The 25,196-nt window shown below is 41.5% G+C and overlaps 1 protein-coding gene across 2 annotated transcripts in view; it reads left to right on the top strand.

The window, feature by feature from the left end:
• Positions 1 to 25,196, top strand: part of LOC144829069 (cytosolic non-specific dipeptidase-like) — a 303,681-nt gene that overhangs the window by 112,865 nt on the left and 165,620 nt on the right. For both annotated transcript variants that reach the window (XM_078687832.1, XM_078687831.1), the window contains exon 3: positions 13 to 156. In XM_078687832.1, coding sequence (XP_078543958.1) covers positions 13 to 156 — 144 coding nt within the window. The remainder of the gene's footprint in view (positions 1 to 12; positions 157 to 25,196) is intronic.

Here is a 25,196-nt window from a genome sequence, read left to right as displayed (position 1 = left end):
TTTCTTTCTCAGAGACTGAAGGATTTTGTGCACACTGAGAGTGATTCCAGTAACCCAGACAAGAGACAACAGGTCATAAAAATGATGGATGAGGGCAAGAAGTTGATCGAGAAAATCGGTGGAAGCGTTGAGATGGCTGACCTTGGAGATCAACTGGTACAGTGTCACCCTTAGGTTCCAAAGGTGGATGGGGAGGTCAATGTTTGCATCTCTTGTTTGTATCCAATGGTCCATATGAAGAGATATACTGACACATCATCATGTACGTTGTAGCTACTGAGAGATACCTTTTATTTCGACAAAATAATAGGTGCACATATGTAAGTGGAAACCTGCTTCTGAGACCACACACTGTTTGTCTATTGATACATGCAGTGCTAATTTGTGCCACTGGTTGCAGGTGGTGGGCACCAGCTTTGTGTTTTGCAACCTGAGCTTACATTGCATCATCAGACTTTGACCCAGAGCAAGACAGAGAAAGGCAGAAAAGGAAGAAACACCGTAAGACGAAACAGGGATGTAAGAAGTGTCAAAGGGAGACAGTAGAGATTAAAAAACTTCAAGGGTGGCATAAAGAGACAAGGGGACATATTTATGAGAGCCTTGTGTCATGTTTGCACCATGCAAAGTGGTACGTGTGTGACACAAGGCTCTGAATCAGATTTACAAAGCCACGCAAAGCCAGATTGCGTGGCTTTAAGTGGTCTCATAAATCTTGAGTAAGGCAATGAAGCGCAAATCGCTGTGTTGCAACTCCCATTGATTTTGATGAATTCCCAGAGTTACAAAGACTTGTAAACCTAGGAATGCGTCAAAGTCTTATTCCTCCCCAGGGCTGAGGAAACAAGGAGAAATATCTTTATTTCTCCTTTTCCTATGTGTGCTGCATTCTGCAGCACACATAGAAGGAGGAAAATGCCCCTAAGAAAAGGGTCTGTGCAGGAAAGTGCCCCTTCTTGCACAAAAACAATCCTGCCTACAACACATGCACCCTCACACTGTGTTGGATGAGTACGGTGCATTCCTACCCTTTCACTTTGATGCAGGGCCGCGCAGCAAGGTGGCTTGCGCTGCCCTACACCAAGACCCCATAAATGATAGCCAAGAAGTGTAAGGTTTTAGAAGAAAGAACAAGGGGTGAAATCAAGACTTAGCAGAGTTGGTCGTTGACAACCCTGGTATTCTGCAATTGTGAATGGCAAGGCACTACTGAGTCCAAATGTAGTGTCCCCTGGGGGGGTCCGTCCCCCATAGTACTGCATGGGCCCCATCGTCCTGTGGTTGTTCTATGCTCAAATTTTCAACATAAAGTAAAACAAAAGAATGTTTTTTTTGTGGTTAGGCGTTATTTATTAGTTATCTGCCATCTTTAGATTGAATTCATCATATCTACCACTGAACCATCATATCACTTGGAAACGTTGGGGCATATTACCAAGGAATAGCGTCATTTAACGCAAAATGCGCTTAGCGCATTTTTTTTTATCGCTGCCTATTGCTGGATATGTTAGCGGAGAAAACATGCTATTAGCAACGTTCTTCTCCATTGTGCTAAAATATCCAGCGATAGCAGCGAAATGCGTGAATATCGCTGAGAATACAGCGATATTCACGCATTAGCGACAAAATGCTCTTAGCCATGTTATCCACCTCCCATTGGATAACATGGCTAAGAACTGGTCTGGGCAGGTGTTAGCATTTGGAGATATTCGCGCTTAGCGCGAATATTTCCATCAATACGCCTGCCTTGCTAATAGGCGATAGCGACGTTAGCGACTGCTTTCAGTCGCTAACTGGTTGGGTACGCCCACTTTGCATGTCATTAGCGATAAACATCGTTGAAATGCAAAGCGGGCCCCAAACCGCTCGCTATTGCCTAAAAGCTGTCGCTAACATCAGTTAGCGACAGCTTGCTAATAGGGCGATAGAACTATCGCCGCTTAGCGGCCAAAAACAGCCGCTAAAGCGGCGATAATTTCCTATCGCCCTGCTTGTTAATATGCCCCGTTGTGCGTGTTCTCCCTCTTACCTATTTCGTTTAATGCACTACTGAGAAAAAATGTCGGCCCCTATTATTGTTATTTTACAAATGAGGTACTGCATAAATTACAACACACACAAAAAGAAATAAAGGTGTGTATCGCAATAACCATTGTTTCAAACATTTATCTTAATCATACCATTCGCAATTTTTGCTTGTCAGTGATCAATTTGCAACATGTCAAGAAGAATAAAATAGCTGCATGACACTACCACTCCAGCCTTCACCACACACGTTTTTCCATCGCAGATGTTACAACACATGCCACTCTTTCGCATTTACATTCACTCATTTAATGTTACTGAAAAATCATGTCACAGTCAAACACTGCCACCTTGTGTTAAAAAAAGATACATTAATTCTTTCGAGGTTATTAACAATTTATATATAAATATATTTTTTTTTAACGAATTGCATTTGTCATTTACAGGTCTGGAACTATTTTAAAAATATATATTTTTGGTGGGAGACCCCCCCCCCCCAAGCTCCCTTTTTTAATATCCCTTAAAAATATATAAAGCGTTTCACATAGAGAAACACTGCTACCTACTTTTCAAATGAGTGGTAGAGCTTTACGTTGTGGGTGGCAACAGTCTTTGCGATGTAAAACATGCGGGAAACGGCCTTTACAACGAAGCGTTTCCCCGAGATCTTTAACCACGCATGCAGTACAACGCATGCGTGGTTACCACTAATGCCTTTACCACGCATACCTTTACTACGATGTTTGTAGTAAAGGCATATGTGGTAAAGGTAAAAAGAAAAAAAGGGGGGCTTGGGGGGGAAACAACTTACCATAAGTCACGTCGGCGTCAGCGTCGTTTGAGAGAAATCGGAAAAAAATGCTGTTTTCTCTTAACGACGTATGACGTCACCACGCAATTATTCGAGGAAAAGTTTATCCGTGGTAAACGAATTCCGTTGTAACGCATGCGTGGTAAAGGCATGCGTTGCAACGGAATTCGTTGTATCATCATATATTCAAAACATGCATAGTAAATGTTATGCAAAGTAAACACTTCGGAGTAAAGGCTGTTTCCCGAAGTAAATAGAAACAACTTAGCTTTAGTAACTAATCAATGTTTAGTACAGTCTTTCTCTCAATTGTGTCCTCTTGCTTTAGACGCCCTTAGTGGGCTTAACCCACGGCTGCAGGGCGGCAAAAACAGGGGCCACCACAGGCGGCATAGGGTCGAGCTACGCCACTGAATAAAGAGGATTTTTGGGGTAGCCCTCTTCATCTTTTCCTGTGTTCATCTACCATTCACATGTTGCTTCCATCCACCACAGCATAAAGCATGGTGCACTGGTTCAGCCCACTTCAGTCATTAGCACTTTTGCACCGAGGGACAGTATTTTTCCTGAGCTCATGTGCACATCCGTCTAAAATAAAGGCACATCAGTGCCAGGGGTGATGCAAATGCCTTTTTTTCCTCCCATTCATTTTTTTCTTTTTTTTTCTTAGTCATTCTTGTGTGCTTAGAATTTGTTGTCAGGCAACAGTAATAGAAACCCCTTTCTTTGCAACAATAATCATCATATTTTTTGTGATGTGTATTATCACTAAAATATTTCCCCATACCTGTTCTAAGTACACCTACCTGCTAGGAACTTCAGGTACTTTTCTCCTAAAACTACACCTGATGGCAACGTTTTTCAATTTTTTTATTGCAGTCATATAGCTGCCTCCTATAGTTTTCAACATTTTTCCTTTTTCTTCATTATCGTTTTGAGGCATATACTTGCATTACAAACATCACAATTATTCTACCAGCTTACCAAAGCCAGACCTAGTGGCTGGGTCAATAATTTTGTGGGGGCAATTACATTTGATTTTGTCATTTACATTTCATGTATCTGTCATCTCCATCCACAAACACAACAGTAACTCTGTGCCTGCCCGTCATCTGTAAACAAAATAATCTTTGAGTATGGCGAAGATTTGAGAAGCGAGATGGTGAACTAAATATTCAAAGGGGTGCTTGATTAATTTTGGCTTGCAGTGCTGGGCTTCTCTATCCATCAGATTTGCAAGGCAATCCCGGTCTTCAGGATTTCCAAAATGAATATGGGAGCGGAAAATATACAGATAATGCAGTTGCACTGCTATTTGCTAGAATACTCTTGTGCCCCTCCTGGTGCCTGAGTACATTGAACATGAATACAAACACAGAGAGACGTCAAATGTTTGATGTCTTTTCACCTCTGCCCAGTGGTTAATTTGTAAGTAAATAGGTGACAGGGCTCTCGTCAGGAGGCAGCTTGATTCAGCCCATTACTCCTGTTAGCACCGCCTAAAACAGAATCAAATACTAACCATGCAGGTGGATGTGGCGCAATGGCTTTGGCTTCCGACTTCCGAACTGGTTCGAGTCTCGGCGTCAGCTTAACATCCTGTGATACGCACATGAAAAACAGGGGGCAAGGAGGCAGGGCAGGAGCAGCAATTTGATTCTGGGTAAATCACTTAGGGCCTGATTTGGATGTTGGGCAGAGACTCTCTGCCCAACATCCTGAGGTTTCCCTCCAACTGCTGTATTTTGATCACGGCCGTTGGAGGGAAAACTGAAAGTGGATACAGAAGCAAAATAGTAATCCCTTCAATGATGGCGGAGCCGGGCTCGGCACTGGCGTCAGGATTACGATGTCGGTTTCTGACAGCCAATCCATGTCGGCTTTTCTGACATGGATTGGCTGTCAGAAACTGACTATTGGGGCCCCTAGAAGGGCCTCCTTTCCCTCTGGCCCCCCGCATATGGGCCTCGGGGAACCTATGGCATCCCCAACATCCCTGCACCACGTGGCGGGCACTGTGAGGTGCCTGCCATACGGTACAGGGATGTTTACCAACTTCCATTTTACAATGGGAGCTTGTGCTGCAGGTGTTTCCAGCCCACCGCACAAGCTCCATTTGGAAAATTGATGTTTCTGACCTCACTATGTGCGGTCGCAACCAAATTAGGGTGTCGGAATCGCTGACCTATGGTCGGGCGGTTCCTTCCCTGCAACGGTGTCGGGCGAATGCAGGTCCACCCAACATCGTAATGAGGGCCTTAATCTCCCTGCGCCTACCATAAATGAATGATTCCTTAATTGGTGCTCATGAAAAGCGCTGGTATTGATGATTAAGTGCTGGTGCTGAGCACCAGAAACCACCGGCTTACATTAAGCTCTGCGCTTTGTCCAGCTTTCACATTTTTCCAGACAGGGGAGAATGCCAATCTAAAGTATTGGAATCCTGCGCCCTTGGCGCTCTGGCACGTTGGAGCTTTGGAGATTGGTTGCAAGCTTTCTTAGATGAGGGTCTTCTGGTCTCCTTGGCTATCAAACACTTGTACATTGACAATTTAACAAGTTTAGTGGTTTGAGCACCTCACTGTCAGCTGTTTGAGTGGTCGGTAGATGCAAATCTGTAGAGTCTGGTTCTAAGCCAGAAAGTTAAAGAAATTTCACAGAGCTGACAGGCTACTTATTGTGCACTACCTATCTTCATTGACAGTGGATACGCATTCATTGCAATCTAGGGGAGCTTTGGTCTGAGTGTAGCAGTTGGCATAGTGTGGGAGTATCCCTCCACTAATCACAACATTCCCATATCTCAGTAGTATTATAGCAGCTTCCCTCAATATCTTTACCAGCCGAATGATCCTACTTATAAATTATACAACTATACGATTACAATGCAAATAAACATTAAAATTATTCTCTACCCAGACCCAATAAAATCCACTTCATTCACTTCAACTTCATTCCGCAAGCACTTATCTGGGATGTTATAAAGATATGAGAACAATCCATGCTTGTCCTGTGATGTTAGGAAATTGCAAACTGAACTCTTAGTTCTAACGTAAAAGAAATCCTCTATCCAACAAGTTTCTGTGGACCGTTGCCTAAGTGTACTCTTTATCTGGTTAATCGAAACCACTTCCCCATCTTCCGTGCACATCTCTTAGACGTTCAAGCACTTTGATATTATTGTCACCGGGTTCCAATTACCAGAGAAAGTTGACATTATCTCCAGTAAGAGTTGCTCTGACAATTTATCGTTGGAACTCCCATCTTCAAGAGACAATAATAAGAGCAATGCTCTGGCATCAGCCAGCACACTCCAGGCAATGGTTCTCAACTCCCTCCTTACAGCTTGGATCATAGCATTTTTAGGGAGATCAAGAAGCAGTTTTAGGGAATTACTTTCTCGACCTTCCCATAAGACTCGACTATCCAAAGGCTACACCTCTGCTCCATATAGGACCCGTGGGATTAGTTTATCCTATTATAACTATGCGTAGAGGCTCAAAGATATGATTACCATTCTTATGGTCAAACCTTTTCACCCCATTCATTACTGCAAATAGAACAGCGTCTGAATAGCTATTGGTTTATCCCACCTCAAATTGTCTGAAAAAAGTAAGCCCCAAATACTTATACTCTCTAACGTGCTCTAATCTAACTTTACCTAGGAACCATGCAAATGTCCTTTTCCTCTGAGAAAAAAAATTGCTCTTGCCTCGTCAACATTTATCATTAATTTATTTTCTAGACAGTAAGCATTTAGGGCAGTTGATTTCCGCTGTAGCCCTATAGGTGTAAGATCCATCACCACTAGATCGTCTGCATACATGAGGCAACTAATATGCCTTCCTCCAACTTTTGGTGAAAAACTATGTGTTGCATGCAGCTAAGACGCACTCCTGCCTCAAGCTGTTTTTAACCAGAATTTTTCTAGTCAGATTCCCAAGTCCATCAATATCAATCCGAACCCAGTTACCACTATGGAGCTCCATTGTCAAGACCAAAAATACCCCAGATATCCTCCACTGCTGTAATTTGCGCCAAAATATATCTCTATCCACCTTGTTGAAAGCTGCTCGGAGTTGATGAAGCAGCAACAAATGCCACCTACCGACTCCATTAACTTCCTTGCGGCTACCGACAACGTAAAACAGTGGTCCATTGTGGAATGCGTCAGCCTAAAGCCTACTTTCTCCATTGGGATCAATAGTCTAAGCCGCTAGATTCCTTAACAATGTTTAGTCTGTATTCAAATACCTACCTAAAAATCAGCTTGGTCAAAGCTATTAAGCTAGGCTGTATTTTAGCTTCAATCATTTTTAATTTCCATATTGCAGGTTTGGAATGAGCATTAGGGAGTATGTGTTCCTTTTCCCCAAAACTATCTGGCCAGTCAATACATTATCTTGCAATATGCAGATAATGCAGAGATCTTAGCTAAAACAGCAATTGGTTTTAAGAAAAAATTAGAAAGATAAAATGATTATTTTAATAACAATGTAATTAATAATAGTGATAAGACCCAAGTGGTAGTCTTCGGGTGAATTGTTAAAAGGGAGTATTGGCATTGAAATAACACTAAGCTTCAGCACACTAGTGGGTATAAATATATGGGATATGGTTGGAAGAGCATGGTAGTGCCAAGCTGCATTTAGCGGCAATTATAACAACAGCTGTTGCTCTCAACACCTCTTCCTTTCTTTCTTAATAAGCAAGCTGTCTGGTCTGTTGTAGTTTCCAATCATTTGCTTAGCAATTTTATGCGTTCCGCTCACTTCTCCGGTATCATTGTACTCATGTGCGATCCTCATACGTTGGTCTGACATACACTGCCCTCACCAGCACCAAAGTTGTTTTCAAATTGTTTTCCACCCGAGCTAACTTTCATGTGTCTCTTTTTATTTTTTCATCCTTTATTCGCTCCTACGGTTTTATTTATTACAGGCAAAATGTATACAGGCATACCATTGTTAATGTCTTGATGATGATCATATATCTTTTGTAAGGATCGAAACGCCGTCGACTTGTTGTACACCATTTACACCTCTTTATTTAATACTTATTATGTTTAATGGTGTCTCCACTATAATTTGTTTGTCCTACCAAAATGTGTCTCATACAAACAATTTACTCTGCCTGAGCCTTTTTGTTTCATGTTGTACGTCCTTCCCACTAAGTTGTATACAGGCTTGTGTCCCACTTCATTTGTTTCTTGATGAATTGTGTGTATATTTAAGCAACTATATATTAGAAACACCTGTCCGGCTTGACAGCTGTAAAATATAGTACTGTTTGGGTCTATATTTATTGTTTGCTGTCATTAATCCTTGTCTAGGGACCATTGTCTTTAGAAATAATTGATTACCCAAGGTCCCTTAACAACCTTATTTGGGTTCCCTTGTTCTTCATAACATGCATAGTTTCCAATCATGCAGGTGATCAGGAGAAAAAGAATGCCTACGATACCATATGAGCAGTAATGTTTCATGGGAATCTATCTAAGTGGCTAGACATTGCTCAAAGTGAATCCTCTAAATTACTTTTAGACCTCCCACCAGCACAGCACAGGATCAGGTGAGCTTAGAATTTAATTTATATAAATTATCGCTCATCCTCAGAATGGCCAAAGACAGAACTCTAAAATGCTTAGTGTAGCAATCAGTAAATAATCCGTTGAAAATTAATCCTTGGGGCTTATACTTGGAGGACTCTTTAAAGCTGTTGAAGCTTAAAGTCATGTGGAGACTGGGTTTACCACCATCACAAATTAGGAATTTGGCAGTAAAACAAGCAAAACTTAAATCTCTTTTCGAAGGCAGTTCAGTTTTGGAATAAAAGAAATATAGTTGATATGTCTAAGCCTCTCTCCTCTTTAAATCCATTTTTACAAAAAATCTAATTATATTCAAATCAGCTGTACTTTCACTACTTTCAAACTTAAACCTCAGAAATTACTTTCATCGTGGTCTCCCCTTCATTTATCATGGTAGGGTAGGCCTGACACCATCACCATGAGGATTGTACTGAATGCCCTTTATATATTGTCTATGCTACCTTATAAAATACCCATTTCTTATTTCTCTCACATCACTTCCATTTGTATCAAATTTCACTGGAATAATAAACATGCACATATTGCCTTTTCTAAACTTAAACATCCAAAGAAAGAAGGTGGTGTCCGTTTTCCTGATTTTAAGTTGTATCATTCCGCATTTTCGAATCAACAATATTATGCTTCAACTAATGATTTTCAGGATTCTCCCATACCACAATGGATTGGTTGTCAATTTTTGAAAGATTTCTCATTTACTGATGTCATTTATATGACCAATTGTACTTTTATTTCTAAAACCCTATTTCTTTTTTTTTTTTTTTTTATCCTCATATTGCGATAGCTGTATGATTGCCGAGTATCAGGTATCTGCCTCTCGACTCTTTCCGGCACTGCCCCTCGATCTCTCTTGTCTGGGGAGTTTTGTCATCCTCCTGATGATCTTTAGAGGAGTTTCCTTTGCCCGTTACATACCATTACCTCTGATTTTGGAGCGAGGGGAGCTAGTCACATTGACTACTCAACAAGTACCATACTTGTCCACCAGAGGATGTATCGCGTTAATCATAGGACTTGTGTTTTGATCTTACTTGGGGTTTAAGAAATTTTCAAAGCTTTCCCAGAACTTAAATCTCTTACATGTGTTTCCCTTTCTATCAAGTTTATTAATTCTTATGGCCGAGTTCAACCAGTCTGCGTAAGTTGGGCTGGAAGACCCTATCCATTTAATACAAATTTCCCTCCTTGCAAGTAATATCAATACAAAAAGAAGATTTTCTTGCCCTTTTGTAAGTCCCCCTTCATTTCCTGTTTCTTCAATCCCAAAAAGGGTAAGAGTGGTACTTACAGTTAGTTGCTTGGTCAGGATAATGCTCAAGGTCTTACCAGCTTCGTCCCAGAAGTCTCTCAATTGGGGACAATCTTTGAACATGTGGATGTCGTCTGCTTTTTCTTCTCCACATTTTAGGCATTTCTTTATTCCTGCGTTCTTAAACTTGGAAAGCTTTCTTGGTGTCCAGTAAGCCCGGTGGATTGTGTACAGATGATTCCTTTTCAAAGCCGCGGATTTCAGAGTGGACCAGCATTTCCCTACGGATTTTTCCCAAATTATGTCTAGGTCCGCTATTAGTAGATCTTTCCCCCAGGTTTGTACTTCTATGTTGAGGTTTGTATCACTGGCCTTAATCAAGGCCCAATACCATTTAGCCACTTCTTTTGGTACTGGTGTTGTTTTAACCATTTCTTTTTCCAATTTTTCATTTCCGTTGTTGTTAGTGGGTAATGTCTTAGACCAACTTAAGATTTGATAATACTTAAATTTGGATAGTGTGTTGTTTGTCAACTCTTGAAGCTCTGACCATGCTTTCAAGTTAGATCCGTTTAGTATTTTCCCCCAAAACTTTACGTTGGCTCTTTTTAGAGGGAGTGCTAGTGTGTCTTTAAAGCATTCAGGGGTTCCTGGCGAATTCCAGATAGGAGCCAATTTGCTATAGTACGAAATTTTCAGGAATCCTCTGATTTGTGCCCACATCTTTGCTGCATCCCTTAGGGTCTTTAGTTTAATTTTTTTGAAGTACTTGGGATGTCCGAACTTAAACAAGACATGGTCATCTGATTCTGTGATCGCTTGTAAGTGCCTCGGGTAGTTTTCGTGACTCTTTAACAACACTCTGATGTTCTTAAATTGAAAGGCTCTGCAGTACTCCATCAAATTCGGGCTAGCCAGACCTCCATCTTTCTTCCCCCTCCTTAATTTCTTCCAGGCAATCCTCGTGCTTTTCTCGGCCCATATGAAACTTGTGATGTCTCTCTGTGCCTGAGTTAGTGCTATTTTTCCAAATTCTAAAGGTATTGCATTAAATAAGAATGTGAACTTTGGTATGATGGTCATCTTGACTATGTTTGATCTCCCAATCAGACTTAATGGTAAGGAGGAACACGCCTTGAGCAGTTTCCTTACGTCTCCGGCTACATTGGTCAGGTTGCGTTGCGGAATCTTTCCTATATCATGATTCACTAGGATTCCTAGGTATCTAATTTCATTCTTTATATTGTGGCTTTTAAAGTGATTATTCCATGTCATGATCTCTGTTTTCGTTTGATTTACCATGTACCCTGAGACTTTACCAAATGCTCCTATAGTTTCTTCGATTGTATCCTTGGCTCTCATGTAGTCGTCCGTAAAAATCATTAAGTCATCCGCATATAATGCAATTTTCTTCTCCCATGTATGATGTTTGAATGGAGTAATTTCTCTACTGTTTCTTAACTTATTCGCTAGTGGCTCAATATATATATTGAAGAGCAAAGGTGAGAGGGGACAACCCTGCCTCGTTCCTCTACTTATCTTTATATTTTCCGTAAGACTTCCATTTATTAGAACCTTGGATCTTGGAGCCTTGTATATTTGCTTGACCATATGTATAAAGGTTAGTCCAATGTTGTTCTTGGCCATTACTTTCTCTAGGAAGGCCCAATTGACCCTATCGAAAGCCTTTGCGGCATCAACAGTGAGTATAGTGAGAGGAGTTTTCTCGTATGTTGCGATGTCTATTGCGGTTAAAAGTTCTTGTGTGACTTCATGCAATTGCCTCCCTTTGATGAACCCTTTTTGATCCTGGTGCAGCAGTTTCGGCAATACTTTCCCTAGCCGTGCTGCCATGATTTTGGTAAAAATGTTATAGTCTGCGTTCAGCAGTGAAATCGGGCGGTATGACTCGCATCTGGCAGGGTTCTTTCCCGGTTTTAGGATGATTGTGATTATGGCGTCGTTCCAAGATTCTGGTATGGCTTCATGCTGCTTAAAAATTATATTGGTTAATTCAGTAATGTGTGGAAGTAAAGTATCTCTTAATGCCAGGTAGAGTTCGTTCGGTAAAGCGTCAGGCCCTGCTGCCTTTCCTTTTTTCAAACTCTTGATGGCGTCAGCCACTTCGCTTTCTAGGACTTCTTTGTTCAGATCTTCCCTTTCTTCCTCCGTGAGTTTTAGGAGCGGAACATCTTCCAAGTAAGAGTTAATCAACATGTCTTGCGGGTTTGTATCTTCCGTATAGAGTTCTATGAAGTGTTTCCAGAATTCTTGCCTGATGATATTTTCATCAGAGCTTTGCCCTGTTTGGTCATCCTGAATTATACTTCTCACTTTGCTTCTGGCTAAATCGGTTTTAAGTTTCCATGCCAGCCATTTTCCACAGCCCTCGCCATATTCATGCTTTGCTAGTTTACTAGAGTCCCATTTCTTTCTCAGTCTTTCTTCCAATATGCCTTCTATCTCCTCTTTCTGATGCTGTTTTTTTGGGAGAAATTCTTGTTTCCTGACTTCTTCTCGTTCCATAGAGATAGCGATGTCTAGGGAATGAATATTACTTTCCAGGTCTGAGATCTCTTGCTTTAATAGTTTATTTTTACGAACCCCTACACTCAGCAGTTTACCCCTTAGAACAGCTTTAAAAGCATCCCATGTTATTTGTTTTGTGGTACCTAAGGCGTTTAGTTCAAAGAAGTTCTTTGTTTCAATTTCCAGTTCCCTTATTATCTGTTCATCTTGTAACAAGGCCCTCTCTACTGTGAATCTTCTTTCCATTTCTTTTACTGTGGCCTGTAATATTAGTTGCACAGCCGAGTGGTCAGACAAATGAGCTGGTAGATGAGATACTTTCTTCACGTTCCCTGTCAATTCACTGCTGACCAAAAAGTAATCAATCCTTGACTTATGCCCCAGCTTTTTATTATGCAGGGTGAAAGGGTGCCTTTTTTCTCCTTTCTTTCTCCAGATGTCGACTAGATCAAGATCTCTTTTGTAGGTCCCAATCCACTCTCTCATTTTTTTCAGGTTAGCCTGTCTTCCAGGTGGTGATCTATCTAGTCTTAAATCCATCACTAGGTTGAAATCACCTCCCAGTATTATGGGAGAGGTGGCTAGTAGTAACTGCGAGTACAGTTTTCGCAGGGGGTCAGCGTCGTCAAGGTTGGGCCCATAATAACCTGCAATAGTAAGGGGAGTGTTACCAATTTTTACGCTGGCTGTTGCCCATCTGCCTTTACTATCTACTTCTGTAGAGATTACCACTGTTTTTAGTGATTTTTTAAAGATTATCGCAATTCCCTTGATATTGCATTGTTGTGTGGTGCATACATGGGAGTCTACCCACCATAAGTTCTTGATTATTTGGTCCCACTCTTCTTTTAAGAGATGAGTCTCTTGCAGTATTATAATTTCACTTTCTGCAGTTCTGATGTATTCCAGGATTTTATTCCTCCTACTCTTTGTTCTCAGGCCATTTACGTTCCATGATAGTATTTTAACGTCTCTACTTGCGCTTCCCATTTATTCTGTTCATGTCACTTTCGCACTTCTGCACATTCATTGCCTTTTTATTTACGAAATGTAACTCCATTTTGTCTTTTCCTATATTCTCGCAAATGAGGATTTTTTTGTTTTTTTCCCTATTTTGCTCCCCACCCTTTATCGTGTAGTTTTTATGTTTTCTTGAATGTGTTTTAACGTTACCCTCCCCGGGGAAGCCTCCATCTTCTTTTCCTTCGGTTATCTTCGTAACCCTTTTAGCTTTCCGTCCCCGTGATTCTTGCCTTTATACGTTTAAAAAGAATTTTGATTGCCATGCACCTTCATGTTTTATACTTTACACTTGATTGTATTTAGCTTATACATTTTTTTTTCCCGTTGGTGTTTGTTTCATGATCTTTATGTGGGTTCCCTTTATTCTTTATTTCTGAGGTTCCTCCGAACGCATTTGTTCTCTCATTAGATCTATGAGGGCTTTAACCTCTTCTGGCTCTTTCATGTTTCGCATTTTATTCCGCCACATTATGCGAAGCGAAGGTGGAAATTTCATCTGTACTGTGGCGCCTAGTTGTTGCAATTCTGACATTAGATTTCCCAGTTCCCATTGCCTAGTCTGGGAGGCCTTTGACATGTCGGATCTTATTCTAAAAGTCCAACTATCTTTGTTGTAAGTTCCCTTTTTCAGTGCCTCTCCTAGGATCCTGTCTTTCAGCACATACGTTTTGAAGTTGACTAAGATCTTCCTTGGAGTTTTCCTCTCCTTGTTCTTTCCAAAGGGATCCCTATGTGCTCTCTGTATGTCTTCTTCCAGTATTGTCTTGTCCGCCCATGGGAAATGTTCTGCCAATAATGCTACTACAAACATCTTAATGTCTTGGCCCTCTTGGTTCTCCGGAACATTCAAGATCCTGATATTATTTTTTCTCGCCTGATTTTCTAAGGACTCCATCTTTTCGTTCATGATTTTATTTTCTAGCCTCAGGGAGTTTATTTCTTTCCTGTTCTTTTCTACCCTTTTGTCCAGGGCAACAACTTCACTCTCTACTGCCGTAACTCTGTCTCCCAGAGCGTTCAACTTATTGTCCAGTTTTTCGCATACTTCCTGGATTTTGTCTTGTTTCGCTTCTGAGATGGAAAATTTCTCTTTCATTTCCGCCCATATCTTCTCCAGGAGCTCGTCTGTATGGTTCTTCGGGGTTTCTTTATGACTCTCTAGCAATCTTACATCGTCCTCATCCTCATCCTCTGTTGGTTTGTGCGCAGCTTCGAGAGAGGGCTCGTTTCCGCCCCCCTCTGCCATGTGTACTTTCTGGACCTCAGCTCCTTCTTCTGCTCCGCTTCCCTTGTTGGTTTTCCAGATGTCTTCCAGACACTTTGTTTCTAATTTGGTCTTATTCTTGTTCTTATTTTTGTTTTTTCTTCCTTTCTTTGCTCTGCCTGAGACTATTTTTTCAATTAATGGGGGCGCCTGAGGATTCGCTTTTTGCGGGGAAGAAATGTCCGTAAACTTGATGATCTCCTCCCTTTCTTCCCTTTCTTCCCTCAGGGTATCCGGAGAGGACTGTGCCCGCGCGAGAGCCTGAACCTTTGTTTGCAGCCCCTGCTGTTGTACTTTGAAGTAGGTTTTTAATGAGGGAGTTACTTTTATTTTAGATTTCAGTGAGGAGGCCTGTTTTCCACTCTCTGAGATGATCTTAGTGTATTCTCTTGCTAGGGTTTTCTGCTTTTTTTTGCTCTCCCTTGGTGAAATACCTTTAGGGTATTGCTCTTGTCTTAAGAAGTTTCTGTTACGCAAGCTGTAGGAAGATACTACTCGTTTGTCCTGACCTTGTACTCCCTGGGACTCTGAGAGTGCCTTAATTCCCACTGGATTTGTTTTGGCGAGGCTCTCCCCTAAATTGCGATGTGCCTCCTCTCTGCCCTCCTTTATTGATTTTGTAAACTTACTCATAGGTTGGTAATTTGTAAGCGTCTTAAATTTCGAATTCTCAGTGTGACAGGTATGAGCAAAATTCTGGCTGTTTACATTGCTCTCTGATGTTGTGCTGTTTGCCTCACCAGGTGTCCAAATCCTCTCAATTAATCTATTTTTTCCAGTGTCCATACCATTGTGTTTACGGACTATTCCAGGTTTCAGTCTTTCAACGACCCAGCACAGTCGTGCCTTGTTGTTTGTCTCCCTCTTCTGGATGTTCTTCTCTGAGCTCGCTTTGTTTGAAACCGATACTGCTCTGCTGTGAGCCTCAGAATACCGGTGGAGGTCAGCTCTGACCCTACCGCTCGTGCCCCGGAACTGAAAGTTTAGTCTTCCGGAGGCACGGCAGCAGCGCGTCTTTGCCTCCGCGGCGGTACTCCAGAGGTCCGACCGCTCTACCGCCCTGATGCGACTCTCCAGCCCCCGTCCGTATCCGCCGTTCTCACCAATGCCTACGTGCGCTTCCCTGGGCTTCGGACAGCTCTCTCCACCCAAGGGAGTCGTTACAGCCTCCAGCAACTCACTATGCGGCGGGCACAGGACCTCCTTCAGTACTCTACGAGCAGACGGGGAAAAAACCAAACCAAGGGAACACACCATCCCAGGAGGCTCCGTATTCGTGGTAAGAGGACCCACTTTCTCTGGCTTTCGCCCTCACGTACTCATAAGCTCATAAGCTCGTAGGCTCATAAGTCCGTTCAATCCATAAGCTTTCGGTGCCTTCAATCGTTTCGTTTCGTCAGAGTCACGGGTGGTCCGGGAGCTCTCCGACTGAGCTTCCTACCCAGCTGCCATCTTCCCCCGTCTGACAAAGGAACTTTTGGTTAAGTTTCACTAAAAAAAAAAAAAAAAAAAAAAACTATTTCAAAACATTCCCAACATCTACAACATACAATATTATCCATGGATTTTGATTTTTTTTCAATGTTTTCTTGCAACTTGTATTTGGTATGAAGAAATGAATAACATTTCAATGAAAATGATTTTTATTTTAGGCATTTAAAGGGGGAAAGTATTATGTTTGTTCATCAACTTTTACATCACAACTCTGTTATTCCGTTCTCTCACTTTCAAACACAATTTAATCTACCAAGCTCTTTTTTGTACAGGAATATAATCTAATATGTTCTACTCTTCAATCCTTTTTATCATTAGCAATTTGTCTTTTTACATTATATTACTTGTACCATCTACACCATTACATACTATTCCTCATGATTCCATAGCCAGAGCTGCTTGTTTACATAACATGTTATTATCCTCTACTACTGTAGGAGACAAATCTTCTATTGAATTACTATGGGAAGCTGATCTATCTATCTCATTCCCTATTCACATTTGGGATAAAATATGGCTTAACATTTTTCAAACATCTAAAGCTGCAAGTATCATCCAATCTCTAGTTCTTGTTTATAATAAAGCGGTTATTACGCCTGAATGTATTTCTAATTTTGATCCAACTTCGTCTTCATTATGCTGGTCTTGCTCTGCATCTACAGGTACTTTAATTCACTTACTTTACTATTGTTCTCATGTTTTTTAAGTTTTGGGAATTAGTCTGGTTAAAATGTTTAAATCATTTTCAATGTAATATTTAATTATCAATTCAAAATGTTTTCATCAGCACTATGTCACCTAATTTTGATCATCTTTCCCCCAAACCTATGTTATTTTATCTTTTTATTGCAATTTCTTTTAAAGTTATACTTTCTGGTTGGAAAGATACTTCTAAGCTGTCTATATCAACATGGTTGAATTTTCTTTGGAATGAATATATAATAGCCACTGTTTCATCGCTACCGGTATGACAGAAAATTAAATCTGACTTATATTGGCTAACTTTCACTACATATTTCTCTTTTTACTCACCTTTACCTTACATATAATTTCTTTTCTTTTTTACTTTCTCTATATCTTTGTGTTCATTTTCTCCTTTCTCTCTTTTTCTTTTCCTTTCTTTTCCTTCCTTTCGTTTTTCCACTTCCCTATAATTTTTTCCACTTATTTACTTCTTTTTTGTACAAAGAATTTATCTAGTTCATGTACCTAGAATTGTATTACCTTTCTCTCATTAGAAGTAATCCTAATATTGTATAATTCTGATTGCTGTTAATACCTATTCATTGTGTATTACTATTGTAGTTGTATCTTTTCTGAATCTTTAATCAAAAATATTCAACAAAAAAAGAGGCATAGTTGGACGATGCTAAGTATGTATGTAAATAACATATGGCAAAAGTACTGAAAACGTCCGCTCAGTATAGAGCAAACGAGACGGCTATTTGGAGCAGGGGTTTGATAACTGCTAATATAACTCGTACGGTATAGTTGCCTAAAGGGCAAAACCGACATTACATGCACTGCTCAAGAAGAGTCATTCCCTCTGTTTTGCCAGTTTTTGCTAGCAATAATAAGTCAGCTGATCTCATTAAACATTTTTCCTGATATTTTGTCTATTTAAATGAATTTTGCCAAATTAAACACATAATGGTACCCGTTTTCCTTCCAGTAAATTAGATTTGCACAAAAGGAGGGGAATTCACCTAACAAGTTTACTCAAGTACATATAATGAAAAAACATATGGATCACTACCCCCCATTGTGGAGCAAGGTTGAACTGGCTTATAGGGCAATCAGGCAGTGCCTTAAAGTCTGGTCTGAAAAGTTAATGTAAAGTGTTTTTGGCTGTTAGTGGGCCTGTTTTATTTTCTATTGGGCCTTTTTTTCCCCCATTTGAGTTCCCTGATATTACCACAAGCATTGCCTGCAGCAAGCTCAAATCAACGCTGTCTTCATGCCTTGCAAAACACTTATACAGTGTATCCTTACAAGATCAGAACTGTCCCATTTCGTACTTTGTTGGATTTTGCTAGCAACTTTGTTAACTGTCTGATTCCTTTATAGGGGCCACTTTTATTTTGGTGCCCGCTCATAATTTCTTTCCCAGTCTGACCCTGTTGTGGAGCAGCGCTAATCGTCGGAAAGAAAGATTTAGCAGCAATTCTACGTCTCAGGCAGGGTATTGAGGAAATTAAATGTAAACTTCAGGGGTAGTTTGAACACTGAGAGGTGCAGTGATTTTAGCATCACATCCAGCAGAAGGAGATCAACAACAGGAAGTGTGGGATAGAGGCACAAATTTGTGTAATCATGGGAGTGAGAAAGGAGTGTACTAGGGTGCTTGTGTGAGATGTTTATACACGGATAAGTGCAGTGGACTGCAGAACAGAGCACGGAAAGCAAAAAGTGTAAGAAGGATAGTGAAAAGATAATGGAGAATAAAAGGTTTGAACATTTGGCCTAGTCAGAGTGAAAAGAGTAAGTTTAAGACCTGGTTACAAAGCATAGTTAGGTACATACCTCAGTTGCACAGACTGGCGAGAATATGTAAAATCAACTTAAAGAGAACAAACAAGTTACTAATATTCGCTCTTATGTCTTTAAGGGCTGAAAATAAAAATTGATTTCTACTGTGCATTTCATGTTCTTCGGCACATAGGCAGACCTCTGCTGTTGCCAGTGCAAATCGATTTTGGGAAATAAGGTTGGTGTCTATACTTTATGGTGTGGAGCAGTTACCCCTCTACTCCACAAATGAATGAGGAACTTTCACAAAAAGAGAAATTCTGAAGCATGTTTTTCTGCCTGAGACCATTATGCAAAGCATAGTGTATCGGGACAGGAAAAAAGAACAACTACCCCCATATACATATAGTAAATTCTCTGCCTGTCAGGGCCCTACTTTTTTCTATATCAGAAACAACCCCCCAATTTCAAGGCTTGTTTGTAGAATAGAGCACAAATATTGACTGGCTGCCATGATGCAGCAGGTGAAAATCATTTCAGTTTTGATGAAGGTGCCTTCACCAAATCGGCAGCTGGTCCCTGCCAAGCTGTCCAGAATCTCCAAAGGGTTCATCAGACACCAGTGGGGATCCCAAACGTTGAGCTTAGAGTTAGATATATGAATATGAGACCTACTTTTAAACTAAGAGGATCATTTTGAGTTTTAGCAGAGGGGAGCATTTGCTAAAAAAGGCCTGCCAAACTTGTGATTCGTCACCCCATTGAGTTTTTTGTTTTTCAATAACAAGCTCCCAAAGCAGGAGTTCATTAAAAAAAAAATAATCAATACTCCTGACACACACACAATCGTCTCACTGTGCATTGGAGCTGTTAATTGATTATGTAATTAGTTGATAGAGTTACTGTCCCAGGACTACCATTCTTAAGATGGCGGCCACAAGCAGGGTAAAATACAGTGATGGTCACCGACCTAAAAGGACAAGTGACTGAAGTGTAAGTTCGTTGGTAGACTAGGCTGCCGGATCCATAATTCTCCTACTGTGATTGACCATTTTTCAAGTCTAACCAATAATTTGGCTGTATTTTTCCACCCTAGATTTGCTGATACTTATGGTCATAGTAGTTCAAACAGCAGGAATACCAATAAGGAACTCCATCCCATAAGTTATAAATGGGCTCTTAGTGTTTGTGTAGGACATAGTGTTAGAAGCAGTGTTAGAGTTAATCTTTAGATTCGTTTTCGAGTGATATTATCAGGATAAGAGTTATGGAAAGTATTAGGTTTATATTCAGTGTTAGAGAGAAGGTTGGGTTTTGCGTAATGTTAGAAACTGGGTTGTTGGTTGACTAGTAGATGAGCCCAAGTCAATAAGCAACCACAATCCTAGTCAAGGTAAGAAGCAGATAAATCCTAAATGAACCTGTGCTCACCCTCTGGGAGCTTGGCATGGAGTAGTCAGGCTTAACTTAGAGGCAATGTGTAAAGTATTTGTGCAACACTTCACACCGTTAAACAGTGAAAACACCACACAAAAAGATTCCACACCAGGTTAGAAAAATAGAGATTGATTTAATAAATAAAACAAGACCAAGATGACAAACATCCAATAAGTAGAACTTGAGTTATGAGTTTTTAAAGAATAAACTGTAAAATAGCGCTTAGAAGCACTAATTAACAATACTTTATTTGATTTAAAAAAATCCTAAAAGGGTGGGCTTACCACCATGCAAACAGCATATACATCATAAAAAACAACACAAAATCAACGTTAAATCGAGTTAAGAACTGGTATCATAAAATATGCGAATTTAGCGGGGAAAATAATCTAAAGGAAAAAAAAATGAAAGGAATGGAGTAAGTTCGATCTGCGTACACAATATTTTTAACTCATGATAAAAAGGAGAGAAATAAAAAGTGCGGGAAAATAACTGTAGTTCAAGCAGGGGGCACGTTATTTTTAACTCGTGGTACAAAAAGACGTCCGTTTGGAGAGGAGGGGAAGAGAATGGAAGAGTCCATGGCCCGCAGGGGCCTGGCCTATTGTCCAGAGACCTCTTTGGTTGCCGCCCTGTTTTCCAGCTCTATGGCGGCGAGGTTCAAAAATGTTATGGTTTTGCATGAGAGTTCTATCCAAGATCCACTTAGGCATCTTATCACCACCGCCCTGCAAGGTCTCACCTGGGATTCTCTTAGAAGTGGTCGAAGAAGCGTTTTTCCAAGATTCTGAAGTGCCGGGCATATGCATATAAGGTGCAGTAAAGATTCTGCACCATTGCAGCAGAGGCGGCAGTCGGGAGTTGCCCACAACCGTAGCCATTTAGGAGTAAGCTCTTTGGACGAGAAGCAGCCCAGCCTTAAAAGGCTTAATTTCCTTTTGTAATGGTCCCTGAAGCATTCTTTCAAATATTTCTGAGGTTTTAGGTTGGTGTATGATGGCAAAACGATCCAGGCGTGGTTTTTGCCAGCCACTGCTGCTTTATCCATGAGTAATGATGCTTGTTTGACTGTTTTCTTGGTTATCAGCTTGAAAGCGGAGTAAGTCATGGGTGAAAGCCAGGATTCTTCCAGTTTTAGTGCCTCAAGAGCTTGCCTCAAGATCTTGTATGTTGAGTCTGGTAGCCCGGCTTGTTTTTCAACTTCTGTCCAGCAAAGGTGGGCCAGGGATTCGTCTGCTGCGTCCCTCATGTGCCAATAATATTTGGCGAGTGCTCCTTGTCTTGCCGGGAGCTGGTTGGTAAGACCGAACTCCAAACGAATTTGAGCTTGAGAGATGTGGTGCGGAATTAAGAAAAGATTTTTAAACAGCCTGGATTGGGCGAGGTTTAACACTGCGGAGTCCCGGGTTGCCAGTAATTCTGAGCCGTATGTTAGTGATGGCAGAAATTTAGCGGCTACAATCTTCAGAATGTGGCCAGTGGAATGTCCGTTTAGTTGCTTTTGAACGGTTTTAAAAGCGAATTGAAGCTGCTTAGCTTTGGATTTCCCCTGTTCCAGGTGCTGTTTAAACTTTAGTCGGTGGTCCAATAAGATTCCTAGGTATTTATATTGGTCTACCTGGGTTAGAGAAGTAGAATTTATTTTCCAGACGAAATTTTGTTTTTTCTTTCTAGAGCCGCAGAAGCATAGAATGTTTTTTTTTTTAGGTTTATGGTCAATTGTGCGTTCAAGAGGTACTGCGACAGTTTGGAGATCAAGCGTTGTAAGCCGATGGGGGTTTTTGACAGGAGCACAATGTCGTCTGCATATTGAAGACTTATTATAGGTGAGTTGGCCAATTTTGGTGGATCACCCTGAATGGTACGTAGATCGCTTTCTAGATCTGCGGTGTAGATATTAAAGAGGCTGGGGGCCAGTATGCAGCCTTGTTTTAAGCCATTGGTTGTATGGAATTTCCTTGTCAGGCGTCGACCATCTCCTTTTTTCACTTGGACCCAAGTGTCTGAATAAAGCTCGATGATTGCTCCCAACAGCTTTGGCGGCACGCCCCAGGCTTTCATTTTTGCCCAAAGAATGGATCTGGGCACTTTGTCAAAAGCTGCTTTTAGGTCCAAGAAACAAGTGTACAGCGGGGTGGTGTTGTAAATTGCTTTGTTGACAAGGAGGGTTAGCGCGGATAAATTGGTCAAGGTGCCCAGTCCTGGCCAAAAGCCTGTTTGTGTCCAGGGGATTATCCCTGTACCGCTCAGCCAAGATTCCAATTCTACCAACAAGTTGGAAGCATAGATCTTAGCCTCCACATCTATTAAGGCTATTAGCCTATAATTGTTAGGGTCTGAGCGGGACCCAGATTTGTGGATTGGATGAAGAATGCTGCCTCTCCATGATTCTGGAATATTCCCGGTTTTTAGACTGTAACCAAATAAGGGTGTAAGTTGGCTGGCCCAAAATGTTGGATCTTTCCTAAATAAGGCGTTGGGAAGCCCGTTTGGTCCAGGCGCTCCATCTGTTCTCAATGATTTTATGATGTTCGAGACCTGCTTTAAAGAGAATGATTCCATGTCTCCTGTATTCTTTGGTGTCAACGAATTCCCACTGATTTTTGGAACTGGCTTTGTGCTCAGGCTGGACCGGGGAAGCTCCTCTGGACGCTCGTTGTTATTGTCCATGGGTGAATTGAGCGTGGAATTATATAATAAGTCGATGTGACTACTCCAGAGCTGGTCCGTCATATCTGAATTAAACTGGCGATGTTTGCCGTTTAGCATAAAGTTTATTTTTGTCCAGAAATCTTTTGAGTTATTCATTTTGCTTGCGTTGAGTATGGAGCACGCTAGTTTTTCCCTATGCAATCGCTTGGCCAGATTCATCTCTCTTTTTAGTTCTTTTTTTAGAGAATCGATTTTGTTCAGCGTGGATTGTGATAACCGAGGGACTTTTTTACGTTCAGCCCTGAGGAATGCGTTTATTTTCCTTTTTAGTTGGCGCAGTTTCGGTGTATACCATTCCCCGCCTCTTTTTCTTGTGGGTTTGAGTCCTCTGTTGTTGGATTGTTGTTTCTTATTGATCTCCGTTACGAAGTTTTCCCAAGTTTTAACTATGTCTCTTGATGTTTCAGCTGGTTGGAACAATGTGTGGCATGACGCCATTAGGATAGAGAGGTTTCCTTCGTTCCAGTTTAGCCGTTTTAGGTTAAAGATTTTTGTGTTCAAGGACAAAGGCACGGCCTTCTTCGACTTTGTGGGTTGGGTGGTCAGGATGAGGGTCTGTGGGAAATGATCGCTTTCTCCGCGTTCCTGAATCTGGAAGTCCCTAATTTGATGGAAAAGGTCGGGGTCGGCCAGGGTATAATCTAGGGTGGAGCCTGAGTTCTTGGAGACCCTCGTTAGGGCGGCTGGTCTGTCCAAATGATTTCTCCCATTTAAGGTGTACAGGTGAAGAGCTTCCAGTTCCGAAGCACATTTCCTGCCCAATGCACTTTGTCTGCATTGATTGGCCTGCCGTGGTTCGATATTAATGGGGAGGGGTCCCTCCTGTCCACAAATTAGGTTCAGATTAAAATCTCCCGTTATAATCATGTTTTCACTTGGGTAGATTGATTTCAGTGACTTGATTGTAGAGACTAGTTGTTTTATCCTTTTCCCTTTATATTTTCCACTGGGGTGCATATAGATATTCACGATCAGAAGACCCAGGTTAGGGGAAATTTCCACTTTAATACATTGCATCCATGTGGAGTCTAAGTCGATGCAAGTTGGTGACCAGGTGAAATCTGTTGAGGTGAAAATGGATAGGCCCCCTTTGGCCCTGCCGGAGCGTTCATCCTTCTGAGCTGGAACGAAGAATTCTTTGTATCCCACTAGAGGCGAGTTTTTAGTCTGCCATGTTTCTTGAAACAATAGTATTTTGAATTGGGTTATAAACTCAATAAAGTCGTCTTCCTCCAGCTTCGCATTTAAACCATTGATGTTCCATGAGCAGATCATGCAGCCCTGCTTTTCCCCCGTCGTTGCGCTGCTGTCAGTTCAAACTACGTTCCTATGTGATTGTGCCCGAGTAGTGTGTTGGGGCCATTCGGGCATGTCTGCCTCTTGGTGAGCGAAAGTGATTGTAATTTGCCTTAATCGCTGCACTTCCACTTCACTACTGCTTCTTAAATCTGGCCCTCTGGCATTTTTTAGAAGGCATGTTTTAGGGTTTTGTTTCCGCAGCGGGCTGGGATATCGCGCAGGCTCCACTATTTTTAGTTCAATGCCCCATGCGGAGAAAGCCTCCCTATGAGACAAGATTAGATCTGTGGTGATGTGGTTGGTCCACGTTGTGATCGTCGAGTCGGGGCCTGCTTGAAGAGGGTTTGGTTTAAACTCTATTAATTCAAGGTCGCAGACCTTGTAGTTCTTCTAGAAGTCTTAAAATGGCCCCTCTATTCAGGATGTCATAGGACCCTCTTGAACTGTATTGTGGGTTAAACTCGATTTTATTGCTTGTCGTGGGCCGTTTTTGGATTTTTGGACGTCTACTCTCTTCAATAAATTGATGGGCCGTTCCTGCCTGGTCCGCCTCTGGCTCTAGTGTATGTGAGTTTGCCGTCTGTGCGCTGTTGGCAAAATCTTGTCCGTTAGGGACTAGGGTTAATGATACGTGAGACTCTCCGCCCTGTGTATCTCGAAAATTGATTCCCGTTGTATTTGCGACATTATCTAAGTTAACTTGACTTTCAATGTCTGGGGCTTGACTAGGTGAGTTATTGTCGCTTAATCCCTTCCTTTGGTTAATGTTTATATTTTTTCCTGGCTCTTGAAGTGGTACTTTACAATCCAGTTTTTGACCCGCGGGTTTGAAGATGCTGAACACTTTTAATGCGTTCTGCTTTGTCATTGTTTCACCTTTTACTACTTCTGAAGTTAAGGGTGCCTTGGTGGATGGGTGGACCGTCGGCGTAGACCCTTGCTCTGACGTTATTCTAGTTTGGAGCGGCACGCTCTCGGGGTGCTGTTTGGCTTCCTTAATCTCAGGATTGTTGGTGGATTTTTCCGAGGTGGTTTGTGGAACCCATCGGTTGTGTGCTTTCGCATTTCTGGCTTTCCTTAGTCGCTTTCGTTCTCTCTTTGTGAGCGTTGGAGCCTGTTTGATCTGGTTAGCGATTGGCGCGACGTTGGGAATTGGCCCCTGAATTAACTCGGCCACCTCTATGCGGTTAATCGGGTTATGCTCGTCTGATCTTGCTGGCGACATATTTTCCTTTGCTGGGGGAGAGTGTAGATGGTCTAGAAATTCCAGGCTCTC

Source organism: Lissotriton helveticus, chromosome 4_1 (assembly GCF_964261635.1).
Source record: "Lissotriton helveticus chromosome 4_1, aLisHel1.1, whole genome shotgun sequence".
NCBI lineage: Eukaryota > Metazoa > Chordata > Amphibia > Caudata > Salamandridae > Lissotriton > Lissotriton helveticus.
This window is presented reverse-complemented; position numbering and strand designations above follow the sequence as displayed.